The following is a 22,189-nucleotide window of genomic DNA, read 5'->3' on the forward strand; positions in this document are numbered from 1 at the left end:
ACTGTGCCAATTCTCCAGGCCCCACTGTCATTTCCAATTACATAATATCTTTAATAATTGTTTTCTCCTTTTCACACAAAGGTAGCAATCAGTGTAAGAACTTGGAAATCTGCACTTTTCTACAAAGCAACAAGTTCCTAGCTTAAGTGTTCAATGCCACACCGTCCCACCAGGTGCTCCTTGTGTTCAGCTCACCGATGTGGAGAACCTGGGAAGTCCTGTGGGTATTTTCCCTCTTGTGCCTCTTGAAAGGCTAGATGATACTCACCTCTGCCTTCTCAGTGATAAATTCAATACGTGTTCACAACAAACACCACATAAATGTTTTCTTGGATGAATGAAGGCTGGGTGGAGGACAGTTTAGGATCCTTGCTAACATGAGTGCTTCCAGCACAATGCTTCAGCAGTCAGCATTTAAGAGAAGCTTTGCTTCCCAAAGTCTACTAATTGAAATAATCTGATTTGCTAGTATGCTGGCTGGGCAGTGGTGGGGCAGGCCTTTAATCCCAGCACTCGGGAAGCAGAGGCAGGCGGATCTCTGTGAGTTCGAGGCCAGCCTGATTTTACAGAGCTCGTTCCAGGATAGGTCCCAAGGCTACTTGGAGAAACACTGTCTCAAAAAGCCCCCCACCAAAAAAAAAAAAAAAAGGAAAAGCTAACATCTGACATTTTCCATATATTCCACGTTTTAAAATACTAAAAATTTCAGTCAAATTCAGTGAAATCTTATTTCAGTACTTTGATTAGAAGGTCAAATATCAAATTTTACAAAATTACAAGTAAAATAAGCTGTTATTCCTTTTAGATCTTGATTGTAGCATCCCTCTGACTAGTCATCTGGATAACAAGGCCTCAACACCTAAAAATCGCCAGCCTTCTAGCTCAGGTCTACAAGCTCAGCGTCTGCCAGGCTTACTGTCAACACACACAAACACAGGCATATCTGGGAAGAGAGACTCTCAACTAAGGGATTGCCTCCATCAAACTATCCTGTGGGAGAGTCTGTAGGCATTTTCTTGGTTAATGATTAATGTGGGAAGGCCCAGTCTAGTGTGGGGGCTGCCACCTCAGGCAGGTGGTCCTAGGTTGTATAAAAATGCAAGCCTGAGCAAGCCATAAGGAGCAAATCACTAAGCAGAATTTCTATGTAGTCTACTTCAGTGTCTGCCATGAGCTCCAGCCTGGACTCCCTTCAGTGACAGGCTTTAAGAATAAGATGAAAAAACCATTTCTTCGCCAAAAATTGCTTTGGTCTATGACTTATCCCAGTAAGAGAAGTAAAACAGACACCCATCTTTCTGTGACATCCCAACAGATTCCAACCTGTTGAACAGAGTAGGGAACCAGAACAGAATCCAGGCTTGAACCTGTCCTTCTGGCTGCCTATACAAATATATGTCAAAGTATGAAAAAAATGAAAAAAAAAAAAAACACTAACACTTCCGCTTGTGACTTCAAATATTACAGAATGAGCTGGATGTGGTGGCATACTCTTTTAGTGCCAGTGCTCAGGATGCAGAAGCAGGAGGTTCTTCTCTGTGAGTTCAAGGTTAGCCTAGTCCACATAGCAAGTTACAGGCCAGCCAGGCCAAATAATAAGACTCTTCCTCAATAAACAAATAAATAAAATTATGGAATCTACATCTCATTACCTTATCTTGGACAGAAGGTATAAAAGATCTTAGCAATGCCATCCAACATATATTTCAAAGGCTAAGTCGGGTAGATAAGGAATTTAAGGCCAGCATGGGTCATACAGTAAGTCTGAGGGCACACTCAGCTACATAGAGAGACCCTACACAATTAATTATGATAATAATAATTTTGAGAAACAACAAAGAAGAACTCAAATGCGTACCTGGAGGAGGGTTGATGTGTAAACCATTCTTTAGACTCCACTGCACAGGAAAGATACCAGGACTGTTAGCATGGCACACAAATGACCGCCTTGTATGGTCTTCTGATCGAAGATCATCCATTTCCACCAGAAAGAACTTATCATCAAAAACCTGTATAATTAACAGATAAAACTGACAAATGGATTTTTTATATTATGTATATAATACATATTAGGTATACACACATACATATCTATCACAAATAGATCTGTACTTAGCACAATCAAACATGTTACATAAGTTCATTTACACTGACATTGAGTTATTAAAATATTCAATAAATGTTAGTTCTACATCAGGTACTAGTTTAGTTAAATATCTTTCATATATTTACTCAGTTTTATTTTTTGTAACAATCTAATGAGGTAGGTACCATTCTCTCTCTCTCTCTCTCTCTCTCTCTCTCTCTCTCTCTCTCTCTCTGTCTCTGTCTCTCTGTCTCTCTGTCTCTCTGTCTCTCTCTCTCTCTCTTTTATAGACCAGGCTGGCCTTGAACTTAAAAAGATCCACCTGCCTCTGGCTCCTGAGTGCTGGGATTAAAGGAGTATGCTATCACCGCCCAGTGGTAGGTACCATTTTCAATTCCATTTTTCAGGTAAGGAAGATAAATTCAAAGAAAAGTAAAGTAATTTACCATAGGTTACATGATCAAGAAACTTTTCTTTTTTTTAAACCTGAACTCAAACCAATTATTTGGCTTCCAAGTAAAATTTAATTTAAGCTTAGTAAGGGGTCAAATACATTACTATATTAACATCAAATGCCAAAGTGAGAAGTCCACAATTATCCTCTGTGTCTCTTCAGACTCCAAAGAAGGTTGGTGGGTCTTGGTGTCATGTCAGGTCTATGTCTACCTCTCTTTCTCTCTTTCTTTGTGTATGTGTCTTAAAGATTTATTTTTATTCCATTATTTACATGTGTGTCTATGGGTGTAGGTGCTGAGGGGGAGGCCCTAAATGAAACTGTAATTACAAGTGGTTATAAAGCACTTGATTTGGGTGCTGGGAATTAAACTAGTCCTTTGTTAAAAGCTCTTAACCACCGGGCCATTTCTCCAGCTGTCAGAGGTCTTAAGACTACTTATAGGCTCAAGAATCTCTTATAGTTCTAAGAATAATCTTCCACTAAAACAAAGAAAATGTAAATCTCATCAAGTCAGATAACTAAACATCCTAGTAATTATTCCCATAGTTATAATCCACCTTGGGCTCTACTTACAGAAAATGGGGTCCTGCTCTACTCTACCAAATACTCTCTATTACACAGTAACTGCACAACTGACATAATTAACAATGTGCTCAGCTCCTGTGGTTACTCTTAACAAGAGCCTTAGTTTTGTCAGCTGTTGGAGAGATAGCAGTTTTCTATGTCCCCAAACCCTTCCCTGGTTAGATGCGTGATGGCACTGCCTGGATTCACACTTTATGAACACTGTGGCCCTAAGTCTTCCAGTTACACGAAGGAAGGCTTGCCTCAAAGAGCATTTCCTTCTCCTACTCTGCTGCCCTGACTGCTCTGCTCTGGCTGTACAAGACTAAGACCTGAAGAAGAAATGGCACACAAAAAAACTGGGCAATACAATACAAATACAGAAGAGATTCTGGCTTCAGAGTGAACTGTATTAGGATAGCCTAAAGATCAAACCACCATCATTTCCTCAAGTAGTTACCCTGACGGCAATTCTTCCCAGAAGAAATAACTCCCACTTCACCTTAGCAATTGTAGCAGGAGAAATCCCAAAAGGAGACCATGGGTCCACAGCTTCCAATTTCATATTTACAGAAAATTCATGGCTTCCAATAACTTGCTTATCCTGAAATATATACAACAAAAAGAGTAAAAATAGAGTGTCTTTGAATTAATTTGTGCGCATATGTAGTTAAATACTTGTGATGGTTAATATTCACTGTCAACTAGACTGAATTTGGAGTCCTCTAGGTGACATGCTCTGGGTGTGTCTCTGAGGGCATTTCCAGAGAGGTTTAACAAGGAGGGAAGAATATACTCTGAATGTGGAGAATATTGCCCTCTGAACTACGGTCCTGGATTGGGTGAAAAAGTAGAAATGAGCTGAGCACCAGCACGCATTTCCCTTTGCTTGCTGACTACATTTTACTGTGAAGGGACATCTCAAGCTCCTGTCTCCAGGCTTCTCAGTCACGATGGTCTACAGCCCTTCAGTGAGTCAAAACAAGCCCTCAGCGCTTAGGCTGCTTTTGTCACGGGTGGTTCATCACAGTACAGGAAAGGTAATCTAGTTAATGAAAATAACAGAGCCGCTAAGCTTCTGGTAAATCTTGCTACTTCTCTTCCTGAGAAAATCTACTCAGGAAAAACAACTCATGTAAAGCATTCCTCTCTATATCTGCAATGCAATGGGCATCTGGAAGAAAAAACATATTTATTCCTAACTAGTTAAGGTTATGTAGCTAACTGGAAAAGAAGACATTCAGACAGCTTTCAGAGGACCTTGAGAGAGGATGATCAGCATCCCTGCTGTCTGACCTCTCCTTCCCACACCGCAGGCCACAATGCTCTCCTGCCTCCAGTGGTTCCTTCCCATTCTTTACCTCCCCCAAGTGCTATTTTCTACTATATGGTAAAACTTGTATTTATCATGAGTTTCTGTTTTTACCTTAAATAAATAAGAAGGTAATGGCTCTTCCTCCTCCTCTTTCAGTTTGGCCAGAATCTCTTGCCAATCAGCTTCATTTTTCAGATGCCTAATTTCTTTAGTGAGACAAAATAGCATGATTTAAGAGAAGAAAACCTATAAATGTTTTAACTTCTGAAAGCATTCACATAAACAGAATTACTTTCTACTATGGATTAGGAAAAGGTTTAGGTTTACTCTCCCTCCACCACCAAACTCCCCCCAAAGGAGGGTTTTTCAATATAGTGCTGGTTGCCCTGGAGTTTGCTCTGTTGACCAGGCTGGCCTCCAACTCAGAGATCCTCCTGCCTCTGCCTCCCCAGTACTGGGATTAAAGGTATGCACCACCATGCCAGCTTTTTTTTCTTTTAGGGGTGAGGAGTTCAGGTCCACCTTCATACAAAATAACCTGTATTCGAATCTCAGTATTCTGTTTAAGAGGTCAAAACTTAAAGTTTGTTAAAATAACTACAGTAAGAGCAGATGTAATGCTGCAGCCCACGAAATAATACAATAAATACCCAAACTGGACTACACAGTAATGAATGCAAGTAAAAATTGGTAAGGGAAAGAGTCTAAGGTATAATCAATAATGTATGCTAAACTATAAGTGTAATAACAAAATCAAAGAAAAATATATATTTAATGCAACTACTTTGTATAAATATAAAACACTTTTTATGTAAATTAAGAAAGGTTTCCATGCCGGGCGGTGGTGGCACATGCCTTTAATTCTAGCATTTGGGAGGCAGAGACAGATGGATCTCTATGTGTTTGAGGCCAGCCTGGTCAAAGAGCAAGTTCCAGGACAGTCAGGGCAACACAGAGAAATCCTTGTCTTGAAAAGCAAAAACAAAAATGTTTTCATAATATGTAGAATATATTTTTCACCCTCACAGATATTAATAATAAAACAATAATAGAAGTTTATATAAAAGTGCTATGTCACTCTTTACCTGATGGGGGCTGAAGTTCATATCCTTGCTGAGCAGCCCAACCAATATGATGAAGAAACGGATCTAAGTAGTACAACCAGTGTTCAAATTTGTCAGAACTTCCAAGTCCTTCATAGCGCAGCCTCAGCCGTCCCCCGATGTTCTCCACGACAGTAACAATCCAAGTGCTTAAGGAGTCTCGAAAAGCTTGGCATTCTAGTCTGGACCCAGGAGCAATGAGATCTAAAGGATTCCTTCCATTACGGAGCTGCAGGTTAAAAACGTGAAATTGGAGAGGTTAATATTTCTTCTTAAAATTCAAGTTCTAAATTTTGTGAAACTAGTCTTCATACTGTTTTACTCACCCTACAACAGTGGGATTAAATTACATTGTCTATAGATGGCCTCCCACAATACCACTTTTGGATGATATGAAAATGTTTATCATAAAGAAAAGCTTACTTATAACACAACAAAATTGTTTTAACAACTATCTCTAATTATTATTTCATTTACTATAGTTTTAAAAATAGAATCTTGTCTCTGATTATGAAAGCAAATAAGATCATCATTAAAGAGAAAATCGAACATGCCTACCCTCTTTTATAATCTTAAAGACCTGAAGAGACCACAGAGAGTAGCTGGTATAAACACTACACCCAAGTCAATATCTACTTCTGCTTCTCTTTGGTATGTTTTTTCTTTTTTTCAAAACATATGCTGTTTTTCACTTATTAGATTACAGAAATCTTTTTATTAGAGCAGATGTCAGCTTCCCTAGCTTTTAAACTATTCTTAATATTTTGCATTTATGTGAGCAATAATGTATCTACCTCATCATCCATTCATTTTATTATTTTTATTGCCCTGGGCAAGGATAAAAAAATTAATCTAAGTATAATTTTTTTTTAATTTGTTTGAAACGTGGAAATATCTATCAGCAGAACCTTAACTGGCAACTGATTGAGAAGCTTCTCAGGCACTAAACACGCCAAAGTACAACTTCTGATACCACATTTAAATGTTCCGATCCCTATGCTTATGACTCGAATAACAATGATTCTTTTCCTCCGCAGAGTAAATGAGCTATCAGTTTTGGATTCCTTGCAAAAGTTTTCCATACTGATTAAAAAAGCACTAATACTCACGCCCTCTAGCAAAGACACAGGAGGACCACAGGCTCCTCTCAGGGTCTGCTGTAGAAATGCACCCCAATCAGACACCTTATGTCGGATGCCTAAACAAGGGAAGAAGTAGTTATTATTCATGTCAGCCCCTAAACACAAAGAAACCTGACATATAGAAATGACTTAAGGGTAGGCTAATCACTTAAAAATCTCTTTTTGAGTGCTTGAAAAGACAAAACAAAATAGCTACAAAATGTCCTCATTCTTCACTGAGTCGTGTGCTAGTTAGTTTTTTGTCACCTTGGTACAAGCTAGAGTCATCTGGGAAGAAACCTCAATTGAGACAATGCATCCATCACACTGGCCTGTACACAAGTTTGTGGTGCATCTTTTTGACTGATGACAGAGCTGGGAGAGCCCAGTACACTATGGGTGGCAACCCCTCTGAGCAGGTGGTCCTGAGGTATATAAGAAAGCCAGTTGAGCAAACCACGGGAAGCAAGACAGTACAGTGTTCCTCCATTGCCTCTGCTTCAGTTCCTGCCTTGGCTTCTCTTAATGGAGTACAGCCAGAGATATAGATGTATACCAAATAAGCCCTTTCCTGCTCAAATTGCTTTTGGCCATAGTCTTTATTATATCAATAGAAACCAAATTAAAGCAGCTACTCTCTGGCTCAATAAGAACTGTATCTAAAACAGAGACTATTAGTTGTACACAAAATAATTCCCTTACTTAATTTTATAAAAAAAATTCCTACTTCATTTTTATTATAAATATTTCAAACATGAATAAAAAATACAGAAAGAGGCCTGGGTGTGATGATGTCTGCTTGTAAGCTGAGAGGCTGAGGCAGGCAGATCTATATGTGCTCCAGGCCAACCTGATCTACAGAACAAGTTCCACGCCAGTCAGGGCTGCATAATAAAAACCTGTCTCAAAAACAAAAACAACTCACAGTAACAACAACAAAAAACACATACAGAAAAAGGTACAATGAATCTTCATGCAACATAGCTTCAACAACTGTCACCTCATGCCCAAATGTTTTATCTGGAGCAAGAGTTAGCAAACTGTCACTTGTGGGCTAACTCAGACCTGCTTTTTATAAATAACACTTTTCCGGCACATAGCCATGTTGATTACTGATGTTTTGTCTGTAGCAGCCAGGTTCACACTGCAAGGGTAGAATGTTGTATCTATGGCGGAGACCATATGAGTGACAGCTAAAGCATCACTATCTGGCCCTGAGCAGATCATTTGCCAACCCCTGGCCCATACCCTCACAAATTTTACTGCTACCCAATCAAGAACTAATTAGAAGCCAATTTTAAACATCATATAATTTCATCCACAAAATATTCATGAAATCACTTTAAATTTCTTTATACTTGTGGGTAGTTGTCTCAATGTGTATCTCTGTACCATGAACATGCAGTGCTCAGAAACACCAAGAGAGGTTGTAGGATCCCCTGGGACAGGAGTTACAGGCTTGCTAGATGGTATATAGATGCTGGGAATTGAACCTGGGTCCTAAAGAAGAGTGGCCAGTGCTCTTAACTGTTGAGCCAACTCTTTAACCCCAAAATAACTTCTTACAAAACCAGAACATTATGCTTATAACAAGTTAGTAATTCTTCAAAAGTAAATGTCTAGTCTACATACAAACTTCCTCAATTATATCAAAAATTATTTTTAACTTTTTTGATCTCAATGGGAACCACTTTAAAAAACATGCACTGCAAACAATTTGATATCAAAACTCCTTTTATCTGTAGGTTCATTCTTCTCTTTCCCTTCCCTCAACTTTCTGGTAGAACACTTACTGAGACACACAGCCTCTCAGCATAACATTTTTCAGAATTTGTCTTCACCGGCTGCTTCCTCATGGTGACCCGTTGTCCCATTGCCCCGTTTTTGTTCTGATTTTTTGTTTTGTTTTTCTCTTTTCAGTGTGTGCATAGGTGTGTTAACAGGGACTGAAGCTAGTGCCTTGTACTTATGTGTGTATATTAGTAGGGACTGAAGCCAGTTCCTTGCACTTGTGTGTGTATATTAGTAGGGACTGAAGCCAGTTCCTTGCACTTGTGTGTGTATATTAGTAGGGACTTAAGCCAGTTCCTTGTACTTGTGTGTGTATATTAGTAGGGACTTAAGCCAGTTCCTTGTACTTGTGTGTGTATATTAGTAGGGACTTAAGCCAGTTCCTTGCACTTGTGTGTGTATATTAGTAGGGACTGAAGCCAGTTCCTTGCACTTGTGTGTGTATATTAGTAGGGACTTAAGCCAGTTCCTGAAACCCTGTCTCGAAAAACAACAAAACAAAGAAACAAACAAAAGTTAGCCTCGCCTAAAACGCTGTGTAATCTACGTAGGAGTAGCCTGACAAGCCTCAAGACTGTGGCCAATCTAAATTTTCTTACAGCAATATCCTATCACACCTTGAAAGGGAATATGCTACTACCTTCTGGAACTTCAAGGGTCTTCTTATTCTGCTCACACCACCCAAGGGGATAGAGGCCAGCTTTCCTGATATCACACCAGAAGTCTGCTTTCCGGTCTTCACCATAGCCTTCATAACGGAGTAGGAGTAACTGCTCACAGGCAGTAATGATGGTGGCAACCCAGTAAGTTTCAGGATCTTTTTTCACAGCTACCTCAAGCTTCATCCCAGGAGCAAAGCCATTTTGCAAACGTATGTCCACCTAAAAAAAGAAATGTTATTAGCCACCAGACAAAATGTATTTCATGAGTGTTTTTCTGCCCAAATTCTTTTTTAAGACCTAAGATTTTCAAAGCACTAAATGCCTATAAAACCTTCTCAAAGGAAACCTGAGAAATTCTAATTATAACTCATAACACTGATCAAAAAACCAGAAGTAGCTACAGGGCTCTGTCCACATGGCAGTGATAGAACTTGGTATTTTCAACAACACAGCCAGTCTATTATGATGATAGAAGGTATCTTCTAGAAAGTAATACATCACTAAACATTCACATTTTCATATCCTTCAACATGTCTTCAAGATTTCTATATCACTCAACAACAAAAGGTTTTAGATAACCACAACAGGGAAATGAAAAAAGTATAAAGATATAAATCACTAGTATCAGTAATATTATGTACAATATGCAGGAAGTCCACACTTCTGTCAGCTGTTATAATGAAGTGTTCCAATGTAGATGAAAAGTTACACGATGACAAAGGTATGGGTTAGCAATTCTTAAGTACATTAAAATTAAGTATATATAAAAGTACTGTGGGAGTAGTTACAAATTTAAAAAAAAAGGGCAGGGGGTGGATATGCTGGCACTCACCTTTAATCCCAGGACTTGAGAGGCAGAGGCAGGGAGATCTCCTTAAATTCAAGGCTAGCCTGGTCTACAAAGCACTGGCTTTATGGGACAACCAGGGCTACACAAAGAAATCCTGTCTCGAAAAGCCACACACACACACACACACACAAACAATCTAATCTCACCCCCAAAAAAGGGGGAAGACTGGAGTAAATCCTGTCATTGTGGACTGGAATCAGAAGAATCTAAATAAAAACATGAACTGATAGGAAAGCAGTATAAATGTGGACATAAGTGCATGTGTATTTCTTAACCCTGAACGGATTTAGTGCCCAAATAGTTTTCATATCATCTTGCAATCAACAAAAGCAAGGGATCATGGGGAAACTACTAGTTACAATTCTGGAAAAATAAAAATAAAGTAGGAGTCTCAAACATCTTGTGATGTCAAACAGAAACAATTAAAAAAGTATGGGGCATGTTAAAAGGAAACACAAGATAGCTAAAAGGATCTCCCAATGGTCACAGTTGCAAATCAAAAGATAAATATAGAACAAAATGGTGGAAAAATATCAACAGGTGGTTCCCAACAACAGTCCCAGTACTCAAGGGACTGAGGCAGGAGGCCTGCCTGGACTACATAATGAAATTATCTCTTTTTAGTGGAATGAAAATAACTGTCATCAGACAAGCATCATATAAATATGCACAGCAAGCAAGAATTATTGATAGATGCTGAAACTACTATGATAAAAACAGTATTTGCATAATCTCAAAGGATCACTCTATACGATTCTTATCAGCTGCAAAAGGCAAAACAGTAACAATACAATGAAGAAAATGGCATATATCACTTTAAATTTATCAAAGTTAATATAACTCCTAAAACATCAATATCGCAATTGCATACATTTGCCGAATTCCATATAAGAAAAGGACTTTATTTCCTTTGGCATGCTTGACATATCTGAATATACACAATTTAATAAGGGGAAAGTTTCCCAAATCAAAAAATACTGCACAAAATAACTGACATATAATATATATTCTTTAAAAGAGCCAAGTTCATGAAAGGAGACTCCGCTGTGACAAATGAAGCAAATAAAGTGGGTGGGATATAAAGGTACCTGCCACTAAGTTCACCCGAGTTCAATCCCCGGGAGAATTCCAGCAAGCTGTCCTCTGACTTCCAGGCATGCACTGTGGCACACCCAAACAAATACATGCACGCAAAAATGTAAAACTTAAAATAATGGAAATGTAGTCAAAAACACTAGAAAAATGAAAATGAAGTCCTAAAATAAGCCAAACAAAGTTCCATGTTGCTTTTTTTTTAAATCTAGTTTTCTTATGATTAAAAGTTACAATATAGTGTGAAGTTTACATTCAAAACTTGTTTTTTGTTTTTTCACTCACCAGATTTTACATTGTCACTCTAGGATGGATCTACCATGCTAAGAACTGATGAGTCTCAAGACTCGAGATAGAGCATGCTCCTTCTGAGGATTCTGTTCTGTGTTTCCAAGGGAACCACTACTCCAATATGCAGGGAATTTCCTGAAACCAGGGCACTGTAAGTCATTCAACCCTTAAACAGATTCAATTAAATCTATGCTGCCCACAACTGAATTGTGCCAATAAGAATTTCTGAGTTCAGCCAGGCTGCTGTGGCGCACACCTTTACCTTAGCACTGGGGGGGGGGGGGGGGGGGGATTAGGTGGGTCTTTGTGAGTTCAAGGCCAGTCTGGTCTAAAGAGCTAGTTCTAGGACAACTAGGGCTGTTACACAGAGACTCCTGCTGTTTTGGAAAAGAAAAAAAAAAGAATTTCAAAGTTCAAAAATCAAGGATACTTGAGTTTCTATCCTAAGAGTATGCTCTTCCTCTTCCTCTCCTACCACCCCACAGCCTGCAGCGTCTCCTGGAATGCATCAGCTAGGGGCTTTACTGGACAAATTGAAGTAAGTTTTTTTCTCTAATTTTAAGAATTAGTACTACTGATAGATTGGTCTGCCTCTGTCTACTCTTCAATAAAAGACTTCCTTTCAATGAGTCTCCATCTCCCAAGTGGCCACTTGGTAGTGTAGGCTTTTTCCTTTGGGAAAGCTGAGCTCAGGTAGAGCCCCTTCTTTGTGGGTTTGGCACAATTATCTACAGGTATTATGTAGTATCTCAATCCTCATTTACAGTGCCAGGGAAATTTTGTTGAAAAAATAAAATATTCTGAACACAGAGTCACATTATTACATGTGTTTTTTCATGATTTTATCATTCCCCTAATGAGCCCCCCCCAAAAAAAACCTACCCAATGTTCCTCCCTCCTCACCCCATTCCTCACAATTAAAAAACCCTACAAAACTGAATGTGTAAAAGATACTGCCCATCATTGAAAAGCATCCCCAAAAACCAAAACATTCTTTCTTACAGTGTTAACTCTGCATTTTTATTATTCATCTGCCAAGCACTGGGATTACAGGTATGCTGCTATGCCCTTTTTATGTGGGTTCCGAAAATCTGAATTGAGTTCTTCATACTTGTACATTATACACTGTATTGACTGGGATGTCTTCCCAGTCCCAGGCTTCCTGTTTTCACACATCTGTCTCAGTGTACTCTGTTCACACACACACACACACCCTGCAAAAAGGGCAAATTTTCTTGATGACGATAGCAGGAAGAAAGAAAAGGGAAAATCATTTACATTTTTTTTTTTCAAATTTCCTAACTTTTCTGTTTTGTTTTTTAAGATAGGGTTTCTCTGTAGCTTTGGAGCCTGTTCTGGAACTAGCTCTGTAGACCAGGCTGGCCTCAAACTCACAAAGATCCGCCTGCCTCTGCCTCCCAAGTGCTGGGATTAAAGGTGTGTGCCACCTCCGCCTGGCTCAAACACCCTAACTTAAAAGAATTCTGAGTTCACTTATGCAGAAAGTGGTACCAGCGAGTAGGGTGTTGCTGTGACAGGTCTAACCATACTCTTTTTGTGGAATAGGGAAGACTTTGGGACTCTGGACTAGGAAAGTGGTTGAATGCTAAAAACAGGGCTTACTTACTGGGTATCCTAGTAGGAGCTTAAAAGACAACAGCACTGAGGACCAATGTGGACTACGGAGGCCCCACTTTAAGAGGTTTCGGAGGTTACAATATTATCAACTGGGATAGAGACCATTCTTATAATATCTTGGCATATTCTCATGGCTGCATTTTGCTCTTGTTCTAAGAATATTCCTGAAGCTAAATGTAAGAGTTTTCGACTAATTTCATTGGCAGAGGAGAGTTCAAGACAGTCAGATACTGACTCTGTTGCTTGTTATATGTATTTGCTCATATGCAGATTCACAATGAAAAAAAAATCAAACAAGGCAAAATGAAATACAAAATATATAGTTTAAGGCGAAAGAGCACGAGGAAATTTAATGTTGAAGCCATGGTTTGTGCTGAAAGAATAAGGAGAAATAGAATAAAGGGAGTGGTGCCCTCAGGGCAACACCTCAACCAGCTAATCCTGAATCAAACTTGTGAAAAGGCCTAAGGCAGCAATTTTCAATGGGCAGATGACCACCCTTTGGGGACTGAATGACCTTTCCACGGGGGTTACATATCAGATATCTTGAATATTAGATTTTACACTACAGTTCATAACAGTAGCAAAAATTATAGTTATGAAGTAGCAACGAAAATAATTTTATGGCTGGGGCGGGGCTGGGGGAGGAGAGGTCACCACAACACCAGGAACTGTATTAAAGGGTTGCAACTTTAGGAAGGTTGAGAACCACTGGCCTAAGGAATTATCTGTTCCTAAAAAAAACAACTGCAAATCAAAGCTTATTAAAATATAACTCAAGAAGGGGCCAGGAGGCCAGGGCCCATCCCAGGTGGCAGTAGAATTTAGAGGCATCTGCCATCTATCTCTGGCTTTAGAGTCAAGAGGATAAAGGAGTAAAGGGGTCACAGAAACAGCATCCCTCAGGTGTTAGGCAACGCCGCTGAGGCCAGGTGTAGGGCAGGCCCAGAGAGAGCACGGTGAAAGTAAAGAATGTGCTGGGCCCGAAGATGGTAAAGACGCCAAAACTATGGGATATTTTCCAAGGACAGCTGCAAACAGAGAGTGAAACCAGCCCAAGGGAGGGATGTTGGAAGCAACAAAGCTGGAAGGACAGAGCCATCTAAGCCCCTTAATAGACACAGAACAACAAGGTCTGGAATTTGTACTGCTAGGTTTCAATCTTGCTTGGTCAGGATTTCCTTATTCTGCCTCCTTTCCTCCCTTTTAGAATGGTAATGTATATTTCCTGTCATTGTACATCGGAAGTATGTAATTTGCTTTTTGCTTTTATCTAGAGTTATAAATTAGGAGATTGACTTGAGTCTCAGAAGAAACTGGATTTTAAACAGTCCTGAGACTCAAAGACTGCGAAGCTCTGAAGGTGAACTAATGCATTCTGCATTCTGCTATGGCTATAGGCCTACTGGCTAGAATGAGACTGCTCCCTAAAGGACCCCAGCTGCTACAGTGTTTGGGAAGGGTTAGGAGATGTGGTCTTGTTGGAGAAGGTGTGTCACTGGGGTAGGCTCTGACGTGTCGAGAGCCCACACCATTCTCAGTTTTCTCTCGGCCCCATGTCTGTTGTCTCAATAATATGAGCTCTTAGCCTACCTGCTGCCCCACCACAATAATCACAGACCTCTGAAATTCTAAGTATCCAACAAATTCTTTCTGTAAGCTGCCTTGGCCATGGTGCTTTGTCACAGCAGTAGAAAAGTGACTAAGACACAATACAAAGATTAAAAGAAAAGGGGTAAGCCAGGCATGGTGGCAAACATCTTTATTCCCAGCAGTAGGGGAAAGCAGGTTGATCTCTATAAATCTGAGCCCAGACTTGTCTGTACAGCAAGTTCCAACACAGTCAGGGTTACAAAGTGAGACCCTGTCCCAGGAGAAAAAAGTAAAAAAGTCAAGAGGTGTTGCCTACATGTTTAAACGATGCATAGGGAACTGTGGTGGAGCCTGTCTCGTCTAGATAATCCTCCCAGCTGAATTCTTCTACTTCTACACCAGGCACAGGATCTGCAAAACAAAACAACAACAAAAAGTTGCATCTCAAAATAAACACAGGTATATAAACAAAATTTACTATAGGACAAATTCATTGATCTTATACAAAAAAAAATTAAATACTTTTTGTCTTAATAGCAAGTTCCCTAAGTGCACTGACTGTCAATTTAATTCAACATAACAGTCATCTGATATACTCTCATGCTCGGTGTGGTGGTTTGAGTAAGAATGGATCCCATAGGCTCATATAATTAGATGCTTGATCATTAGGGAGTAGTACTATTTGACAGGGATTAGGACACTGGAGTGGATGTGGCCTTATTGGAGGAAAAGTGTCACTGGGGGTAGGTTTTAGGGGTTTCAAATACTCAAGTCAGACCTAGTGTCTTTCCTCTTTTCCTGCAGCCTATTGGTCGGGATGTAGAACTCTCAGCTGCCTCTCCAGCACTATGCCTGCCTGCATGCTGCTTTGCTTCCCACCATGACAATAATGGATTAAACCTCTGAACTGTGCACCAGCCTCAATTAAATGTTTTTCTTTTCTGAAAATTGTTTTTATTGAGCTATATATTTTTCTCCGCTTCCCTCCCTTTCTCTCCCTCCCCTTTTATCCTCTCCCATAATTCCCATGCTCCCAATGTACTCAGGAGATCCTGTCTTTTTCTACTTCCCATGTAGATCAGATCCATGTATGTCTAAATATTTTCCTTTTGAAGAGTGGTCATGGTCATGTTTGTCTCTTCACAGCAATAGTACACTGACTAAGACACTGGGAAAGCAAGAAATATGAAGTTTCAACAAATGAATCATATGAAACTAGTGTGAATATGAAACTATTCAAATTACTCTGAACTCAAATATAGTATCTAATACCAACATTTAGGATTCTTAATAAACATTTCAAATTTAAACTGTGAACCTGCTACTAGCTAATATTTTCACTCAATCTAGAAAGTGTGAACTTACTTTTGGTCCCCTCCTTCTTTATTCAGCCCTGATATACAATCCAATGAAGCATATCCTATCTCTATTTCTCATGAAGTCCACTGCTATCTCTAGAGCAAGGTCTATCCACATACCTTTACCTCCAGCCATCTAAGACTGCAAAGACTTGACAGGATCTGAGCTACCCTTCCACTTTCTATGAACCAGCTCACAACTCCCTGTGGGCACTGCACTTACATGCACAAATCCACATACAATCACACAAATATACATAATTTAAGATTAACCCCCAAATCTTTGTAAAGGGTGGGGACTAGAAGCTTCTTCCTTGATGACTAGTTTCCACATTACTAGAAGGTGCTACAGAGGTTGTAGAAGAGAAAAGTTATCAATTTTACTCAACCATGGACCCAATAAGTTTCACTACCAACCTATTGGTTAAGATGTGCCCACTAGGGCTAGAAAGATGATGGCTCAGCAGTTAAGATCACAGGTTGCTCTTTCAGACCACGTAGGTTCAATGCCCAACACCCACATGGCAGCTCACAACCGTCTATAATTCCAATTCCAGGCATCTGACACCTTTATACCAAATGCGCATAAAATAAATTTAAATAAGTTTTAAAAAAAAGGATGTGCCAACCCATGACTAGTCCAACTTGAGGCCCATGCCACCAGAGGGAGCCCATGTCTGATACTGTCTGGATGGCCAAGAACCAGAGGCAGGGCAGTCCAGAGACCCAGAACAGAACTAAATATAACTGGGGAAAAAATGTCTATGAAATCATTCCTAATCATATTCTGCTGTACTCATAGATTAGTGCCCAGCCCAACTGTCATCAGAGGCACATCATTCAGCAACTGACTGGAGCAGATGCAGAGTCCCACAGCCAAACACCAGGCAGAGCCAGGGGGACCCTGCAGAAATGGGCAGAAAGGATTGAAAGAGAGAAGCCAGAGGGGCCAAGGACACCATGAGAACACGACCTACAGTGTGGGATTTCCCTCTGTATGCTGTGATTACCATTAATAAATAAAGAAATTACCTTCGCCTGTTGATAGGGCAGAACTTAGATAGGCAGGGAAAATTAAACTAAATGCTGGGAGGAAGAAGGTAGAGTCAAAAGAGAAGCCATGGAGCAGCTACCAGAGACAGACCTGCTGAAACTTTGCTGGTAGGTCATGACCTCGTGGTGATGCACAGATTAATGGAGATGGGTTAAATTAAGATGTAAGAGTTAGCCAATTAGAAGCTAGAGCTAATGAGCCAAGCACTGTTTTAACTAATACAGTTTTGTGTGATTATTTTGGGGCTAAGCGGCCTCCCCCAACACTACAGAATCAATTGGCACGGCTCTTAGGGGCTTACAGAGCCTGAAGCGACTCACAAATGCATAAGGGGTCTGTGCTAGGTACTTTGCATATATCTTATGGTTGTATAACTTAGTGTGTTTGTAGGACTCCCAACAGTGGGAATGGAGGGTGTCTCTGACTCTTTTGCCTGTGCTTAGGGCCCTTTTCCTCCTACTGGGTTGCATTATCCAGCCTTGATATGAGGGTTTATGCCCAGTCTTATTATATATTGTTAGGCCATGTTCAGTGGATATCCCTGGGTGATGAACTCTTTTCTTTTTTTTTTTTCTTTTTTAAAAAAGAAAGAAAACTGGAAGAGTTGTTCTGGGAGAGAGGGGAGGTAGGGGGAATGATGGCGGAAGGGAGTAGAGGAAGATGAAACTGTAGTCAGGTAGTAAAGTAATATGAGAGAAGAATAAAAAGATATGCCCACTGGTGCACTAATGACATGACTTTTATGGGGACAGCCAATGCTTTCTAATTGGATGTGAGGCCTGCTCCACAGGAAGAAAATTCATACTTACTACCATAAATGTAGTCAAAAGCCCATGGCTGGGGAGATCAAATACCTAGTAGGGAAATCTTATCACTAAGCCTATCGTTTGCAAATTGCACTCAAGACTGTAGGATACTCAGTCCCACATATAGCATCTACATCACACTGCTTCGTCCTCAGTACTCAGAGACTGTGAAGCTGCAACTTCATCAAGCACAAATCCAAACTGGTCAAAACTGCAGCACAGATGCAGGAGGGGCTCACAATACCATCAGCTGAAGAAGTATTAGCAAGTAATGGCTGCTGGAGGAGAGCCAGTTTTCTTTGGCTGCAAGCCCTGAGAGGTTGCCCATGGTCTAGCAGATGCCCTAACCTGTGCACACATAGGCTAAGTGGACTCACTAGATTTTTAAAAAGATCACAAGAAGTTAAGAGGGAAAAACAGCTACGGGTTTTGGAAGAGTTGGAGGGGAGGAAGTAGACAATGGATTTAATCAAAGTACACATTCAGTAAAACCAAAAGACCATACAAAAGCAAGATCTGAACAACCAAATATGGATGAACCAGAAGAAAATGGTCTAAAAAAATAACCTCAAGAGAATGTTTGAAATTCTTAAAGATGAAATGAGAAATTAACTTAAAGAAATGGAGGAAAAAACAAACAAAAAATTGGAAGATATCAGCAAATCACAAACCAAGAAAAAGAACTCAAACATATAAAAGAAACTATTCAGAACTTGAAAACTGAGATAGAAAAAATAAAGAAAACACAAGCCAAAGGAATTATAGAAACAGAAATCTTGACAAAAAGATCAGGAACCACATATGCAAGCATGAACAACAGAATACAAGAAATGGAAGAGAGACTCTCAAGTGCTGAAGATAAAATAGAGAAAATAGACTCATCAGTTAAATAAACATTAAATCTAACAAAGGCTTAACGCCAAATATCCATGAAATATGGGACAACATAAAAAGGCCAAATCTTAGAATAATAGGTATAGAAGAAAAAGTTCAATTCAAAGGCACAGAAAATTCATTTAACAAAATCATAGAAAACTTCCCTACCTAAAGAAAGATATGCCTATGAAGATACAAGAACACCAAACAGAATAGATCCAAAAAAAAAGTCCTCTTGCCACCTAATAATCAAAACACTAAACATACAGAGTAAAGAAAGAATATTAAGAGCTGCAAAGGAAAAAGGCCAAGTAACATATAAAGGTAGACCTATCAGAATTACCCTGACTATAGGCAGAGTAGACAGAACTAAATGCAGGAAAGAAGGGCAGACAGAGAGTCGCCATGGAACTGCCAGGTCAGACATGTTAAATCTTTCCCAGTAAGCCATGACCTTGTGGTGTTATACAGATTATTAGAAATAGGTTAAATAAAGATGTGAGAGTTAGCCAATAAGAGGCTAAACATAATGGGCCAGGCAGTGATTTAATTAATACAATTTCTGTGTAATTATTTCAGGTGTAAACTAGCAGGGTGGCCGGGACCTAAAGCAGGCCCTCTCACACAACAGATTGGCGTTCCAACGTGGTAAACGGACTCCATGTAAAATCTGAGAGAGCTTCAAAAAGAATACAGAGTTTAACACAGCTTCTTGCTGTTTGCTGGCGGCTTGCCTCAGCTGCTTTAAGAGAGATTTTCCTGATTCAGCTGTAGCGAGAAAAAAAGCCGCACAGTTTTAAAATGCTGGCTTTCTGGGCTATGCTGCTAGCGCAGCTACTGTCTCTTGCAGGAGACAGAGCATTTGGATGGGGTTTGTAAGTAAAGTGCTACGGTCTGATGGCAACTGGACTTGCTGTATGCCTGAAAGGGAGGCACTGTGTGTGGCTCAGAGGCACAACTGACTCACAGGCCCAAGCAGCTTTGCTATACCAGTGGTGCAGTGCACACGGCTCAGAGGCACAAGCGGTTCCGCCATGTTGGACTCGGTGGGGCAAGCAGGCAGTACCTGTATTTGACCTGGGATTGTCGCAGCTTTGATTCTTAAGAGCTTAGCATTCTAAAAGTGCAAAGCAAAAGTGTTCCTGGACAGTAAAGAATTACAGATTCAGACATAAGTGACCTTTAAATGGGTCACAATGTTGAATAAATGTACAGAGGCTTGTGAGAGAGAAGAAAAAGAGTATAGAGAGTCATAAAATAAAGTTAATGCTTTAAAAAGGACAAAGTCTTTAAAGAAACAGAGTACAGATAATCAGAGATTAAAAAAATAAGCTACATAAAAATGGAAAATTCACAGAGAGTCTGGATTATGTGTATTATTGTGTTTTCTTTAAATTTTTTGACTGTGAAGGAGCTAAGTACAGAAAGACGTTTCATTTTTTATTTATTAAAATTTCCAGCTCCTCCCCTCTTCCCATTTCCCTCTCACTCCCCTCCCCCTCCCTCTCCAGACCTAAGAGAAGTCAGGGTACCCTGCCCTGTGGGGACTCCAAGGTCCTCCCCCCTCCATCCAGGTCTAGGAAGGTATGCATCCAAACAGACTAGTCTCCCAAAAAGCCAGTACATGCAGTAGAATCAAAACCCAGTCGTTGCTTTCTCAGTGTGCCAACCATATTCAGAGAATCCAGTTTGATCACATGCTCGTTCAGTCCTAGTCCAGCTGGCCTTGGTGAGCTCCCATTAGATCAGTCACACCGCAGAGACACGTTTCATTGTGTGGGATGCTAAGCTAAACCAGCATGGATATTATAAAGGTATTATGACTTCAGAATTAGGGTATAAGGATATGATGTTTTGGAAAAGCGGTTCTTCTTTTATTTTCATAGAGGATGAGACCTCTGTGGATTGCTTCTAGACCAATATGATATGACAGACCAGCCCTCCTGAAAGGTTTCCTTAAACACCCTCAAAAACTTACTTTACTCAACTGCTGACTGAGATTAACCTAGCACATAGGATACACCATGAAAGACCTAATTAACAGCGCCCCCATACAGCACGAAGCAGTTGAGAGAAAAAACTGCACCCATGTTCCCAAATATTGTTTATAAATGTTTTTTTACATTTCATTTAGATATAATATAGATATAAATAATTTGCATTGGTATGGATTTGGCTTTATTGATATAAATTTAAGGTCAATCTTGTTATATGTATATTTCTGCTCTTGATTAAGGTATTGTGATTGTGTAGTTCATATAAAAATGTAATGCATAATTAGGAAATACAGGTTGTCAATGGATAATCATCAATAATTGTCAAGCTTGTAGTCATGTTAGTTAGAATTTCTAGATATATAGAGATATATTTCACTTAGACAGGCATTCTTCATATCTTTCAAAGACTACAGAATATGGCATTTAAAATGATTTAATAACTTAGGACTTTTCATGACAATGAGACACGTCTGCTCAGGGAAGCACTAATCTACTTCAAGAGGAAAATGGGCATCAAAGAGGCTCCTTATGGAGTTGGTTAGCCATTTGGGCAAGAAACTGCTCTTGGCCTGGACTGATGCATGAACCGGACATGAAGAACCCACAGAGAGATGACTACTGAATTTGCCTAAAGGTGAGATGATCCTTCAGAGTTCCTAATTCATAAAAGAGTCTGCAAGACATTCTGCAGGACACAGAAAAAAAATGACTGAATTGTCTTTAAAATTTCCTGCTTCATGGAAATGTCTGCTGGATACTATGGGCCTGTAGGCTAAAGATGGATGCCCTGACGGTACAGAAGAACTTTGGATGACTGTACAGGCAGCAAGATGTCTCTGTCATTTCTAGAATTTTGGAAGTTGCTTACAATGTACTTCCTGTTTAATTAAGTAATATTATATCCTTCTGGAGTCTTGATGAAGTTGAAGAATGAAGTTATTATTATAGTTTTCCTTAGTTATGATACAAGATAAAGTAGATATAAATATAGTAACTGTAGTTCTTGCTTGATAACTGTTTTGTTATATGTAATTTTACTATGTTAAAGTTAAAGCCTTCCTTTTTGTTTATACAGAAAAGGGGGAAATGATGTAGGAGGTTCTTCTGTCTATGTGTTGCTTTCATTGGCTGAATAAAGAAACTGCCTTGGCCTTTTGATAGGGCAGCACTTAGGCAGGCAGAGTAGACAGACTGAATGCTGAGAAGAAGGGCAGACAGAGAGCTGCCATGGAACTGCCAGGTCACACATGCTAAATCTTTCCCGGTAAGCCACGAGCTCATGGTGTTATGCAGATTATTAGAAATGGGTTAAGTCAAGATGTGAGAGTTAACCAATAAGAGGCTAGACATAATGAACCAGGCAATGATTTAATTAAACAAACAAACAAAAAAGAATTACACCTGACTTCTCAGTGGAAACAATGAAAGCCAGAAAGTCATGGTCAAGCATTATGCAGACATTAAGAGACCACAGATGCCAGCCCAGACTACTACACCCAGCAAAACTGTCGGTCACCATAGAAGGACAAAACAAG

The 22,189-nt window shown here is 39.7% G+C and overlaps 1 protein-coding gene across 5 annotated transcripts in view; it reads right to left on the reverse strand.

The window, feature by feature from the left end:
* The window catches only part of Sfmbt1 (Scm like with four mbt domains 1), a 118,023-nt gene that overhangs the window by 30,025 nt on the left and 65,809 nt on the right, over nucleotides 1–22,189 (reverse strand). For all 5 annotated transcript variants that reach the window (XM_057769830.1, XM_057769831.1, XM_057769826.1 and 2 more), the window contains 7 exons: nucleotides 14,880–14,974; nucleotides 9,078–9,318; nucleotides 6,635–6,723; nucleotides 5,508–5,754; nucleotides 4,534–4,628; nucleotides 3,610–3,711; nucleotides 1,859–2,009 (listed from right to left, as the gene is read on the reverse strand). In XM_057769830.1, the coding sequence (XP_057625813.1) occupies nucleotides 1,859–2,009; nucleotides 3,610–3,711; nucleotides 4,534–4,628; nucleotides 5,508–5,754; nucleotides 6,635–6,723; nucleotides 9,078–9,318; nucleotides 14,880–14,974 (1,020 nt within the window). The remainder of the gene's footprint in view (nucleotides 1–1,858; nucleotides 2,010–3,609; nucleotides 3,712–4,533; nucleotides 4,629–5,507; nucleotides 5,755–6,634; nucleotides 6,724–9,077; nucleotides 9,319–14,879; nucleotides 14,975–22,189) is intronic.

This window comes from Chionomys nivalis, chromosome 5, assembly GCF_950005125.1.
Source record: "Chionomys nivalis chromosome 5, mChiNiv1.1, whole genome shotgun sequence".
Taxonomy (NCBI): domain Eukaryota; kingdom Metazoa; phylum Chordata; class Mammalia; order Rodentia; family Cricetidae; genus Chionomys; species Chionomys nivalis.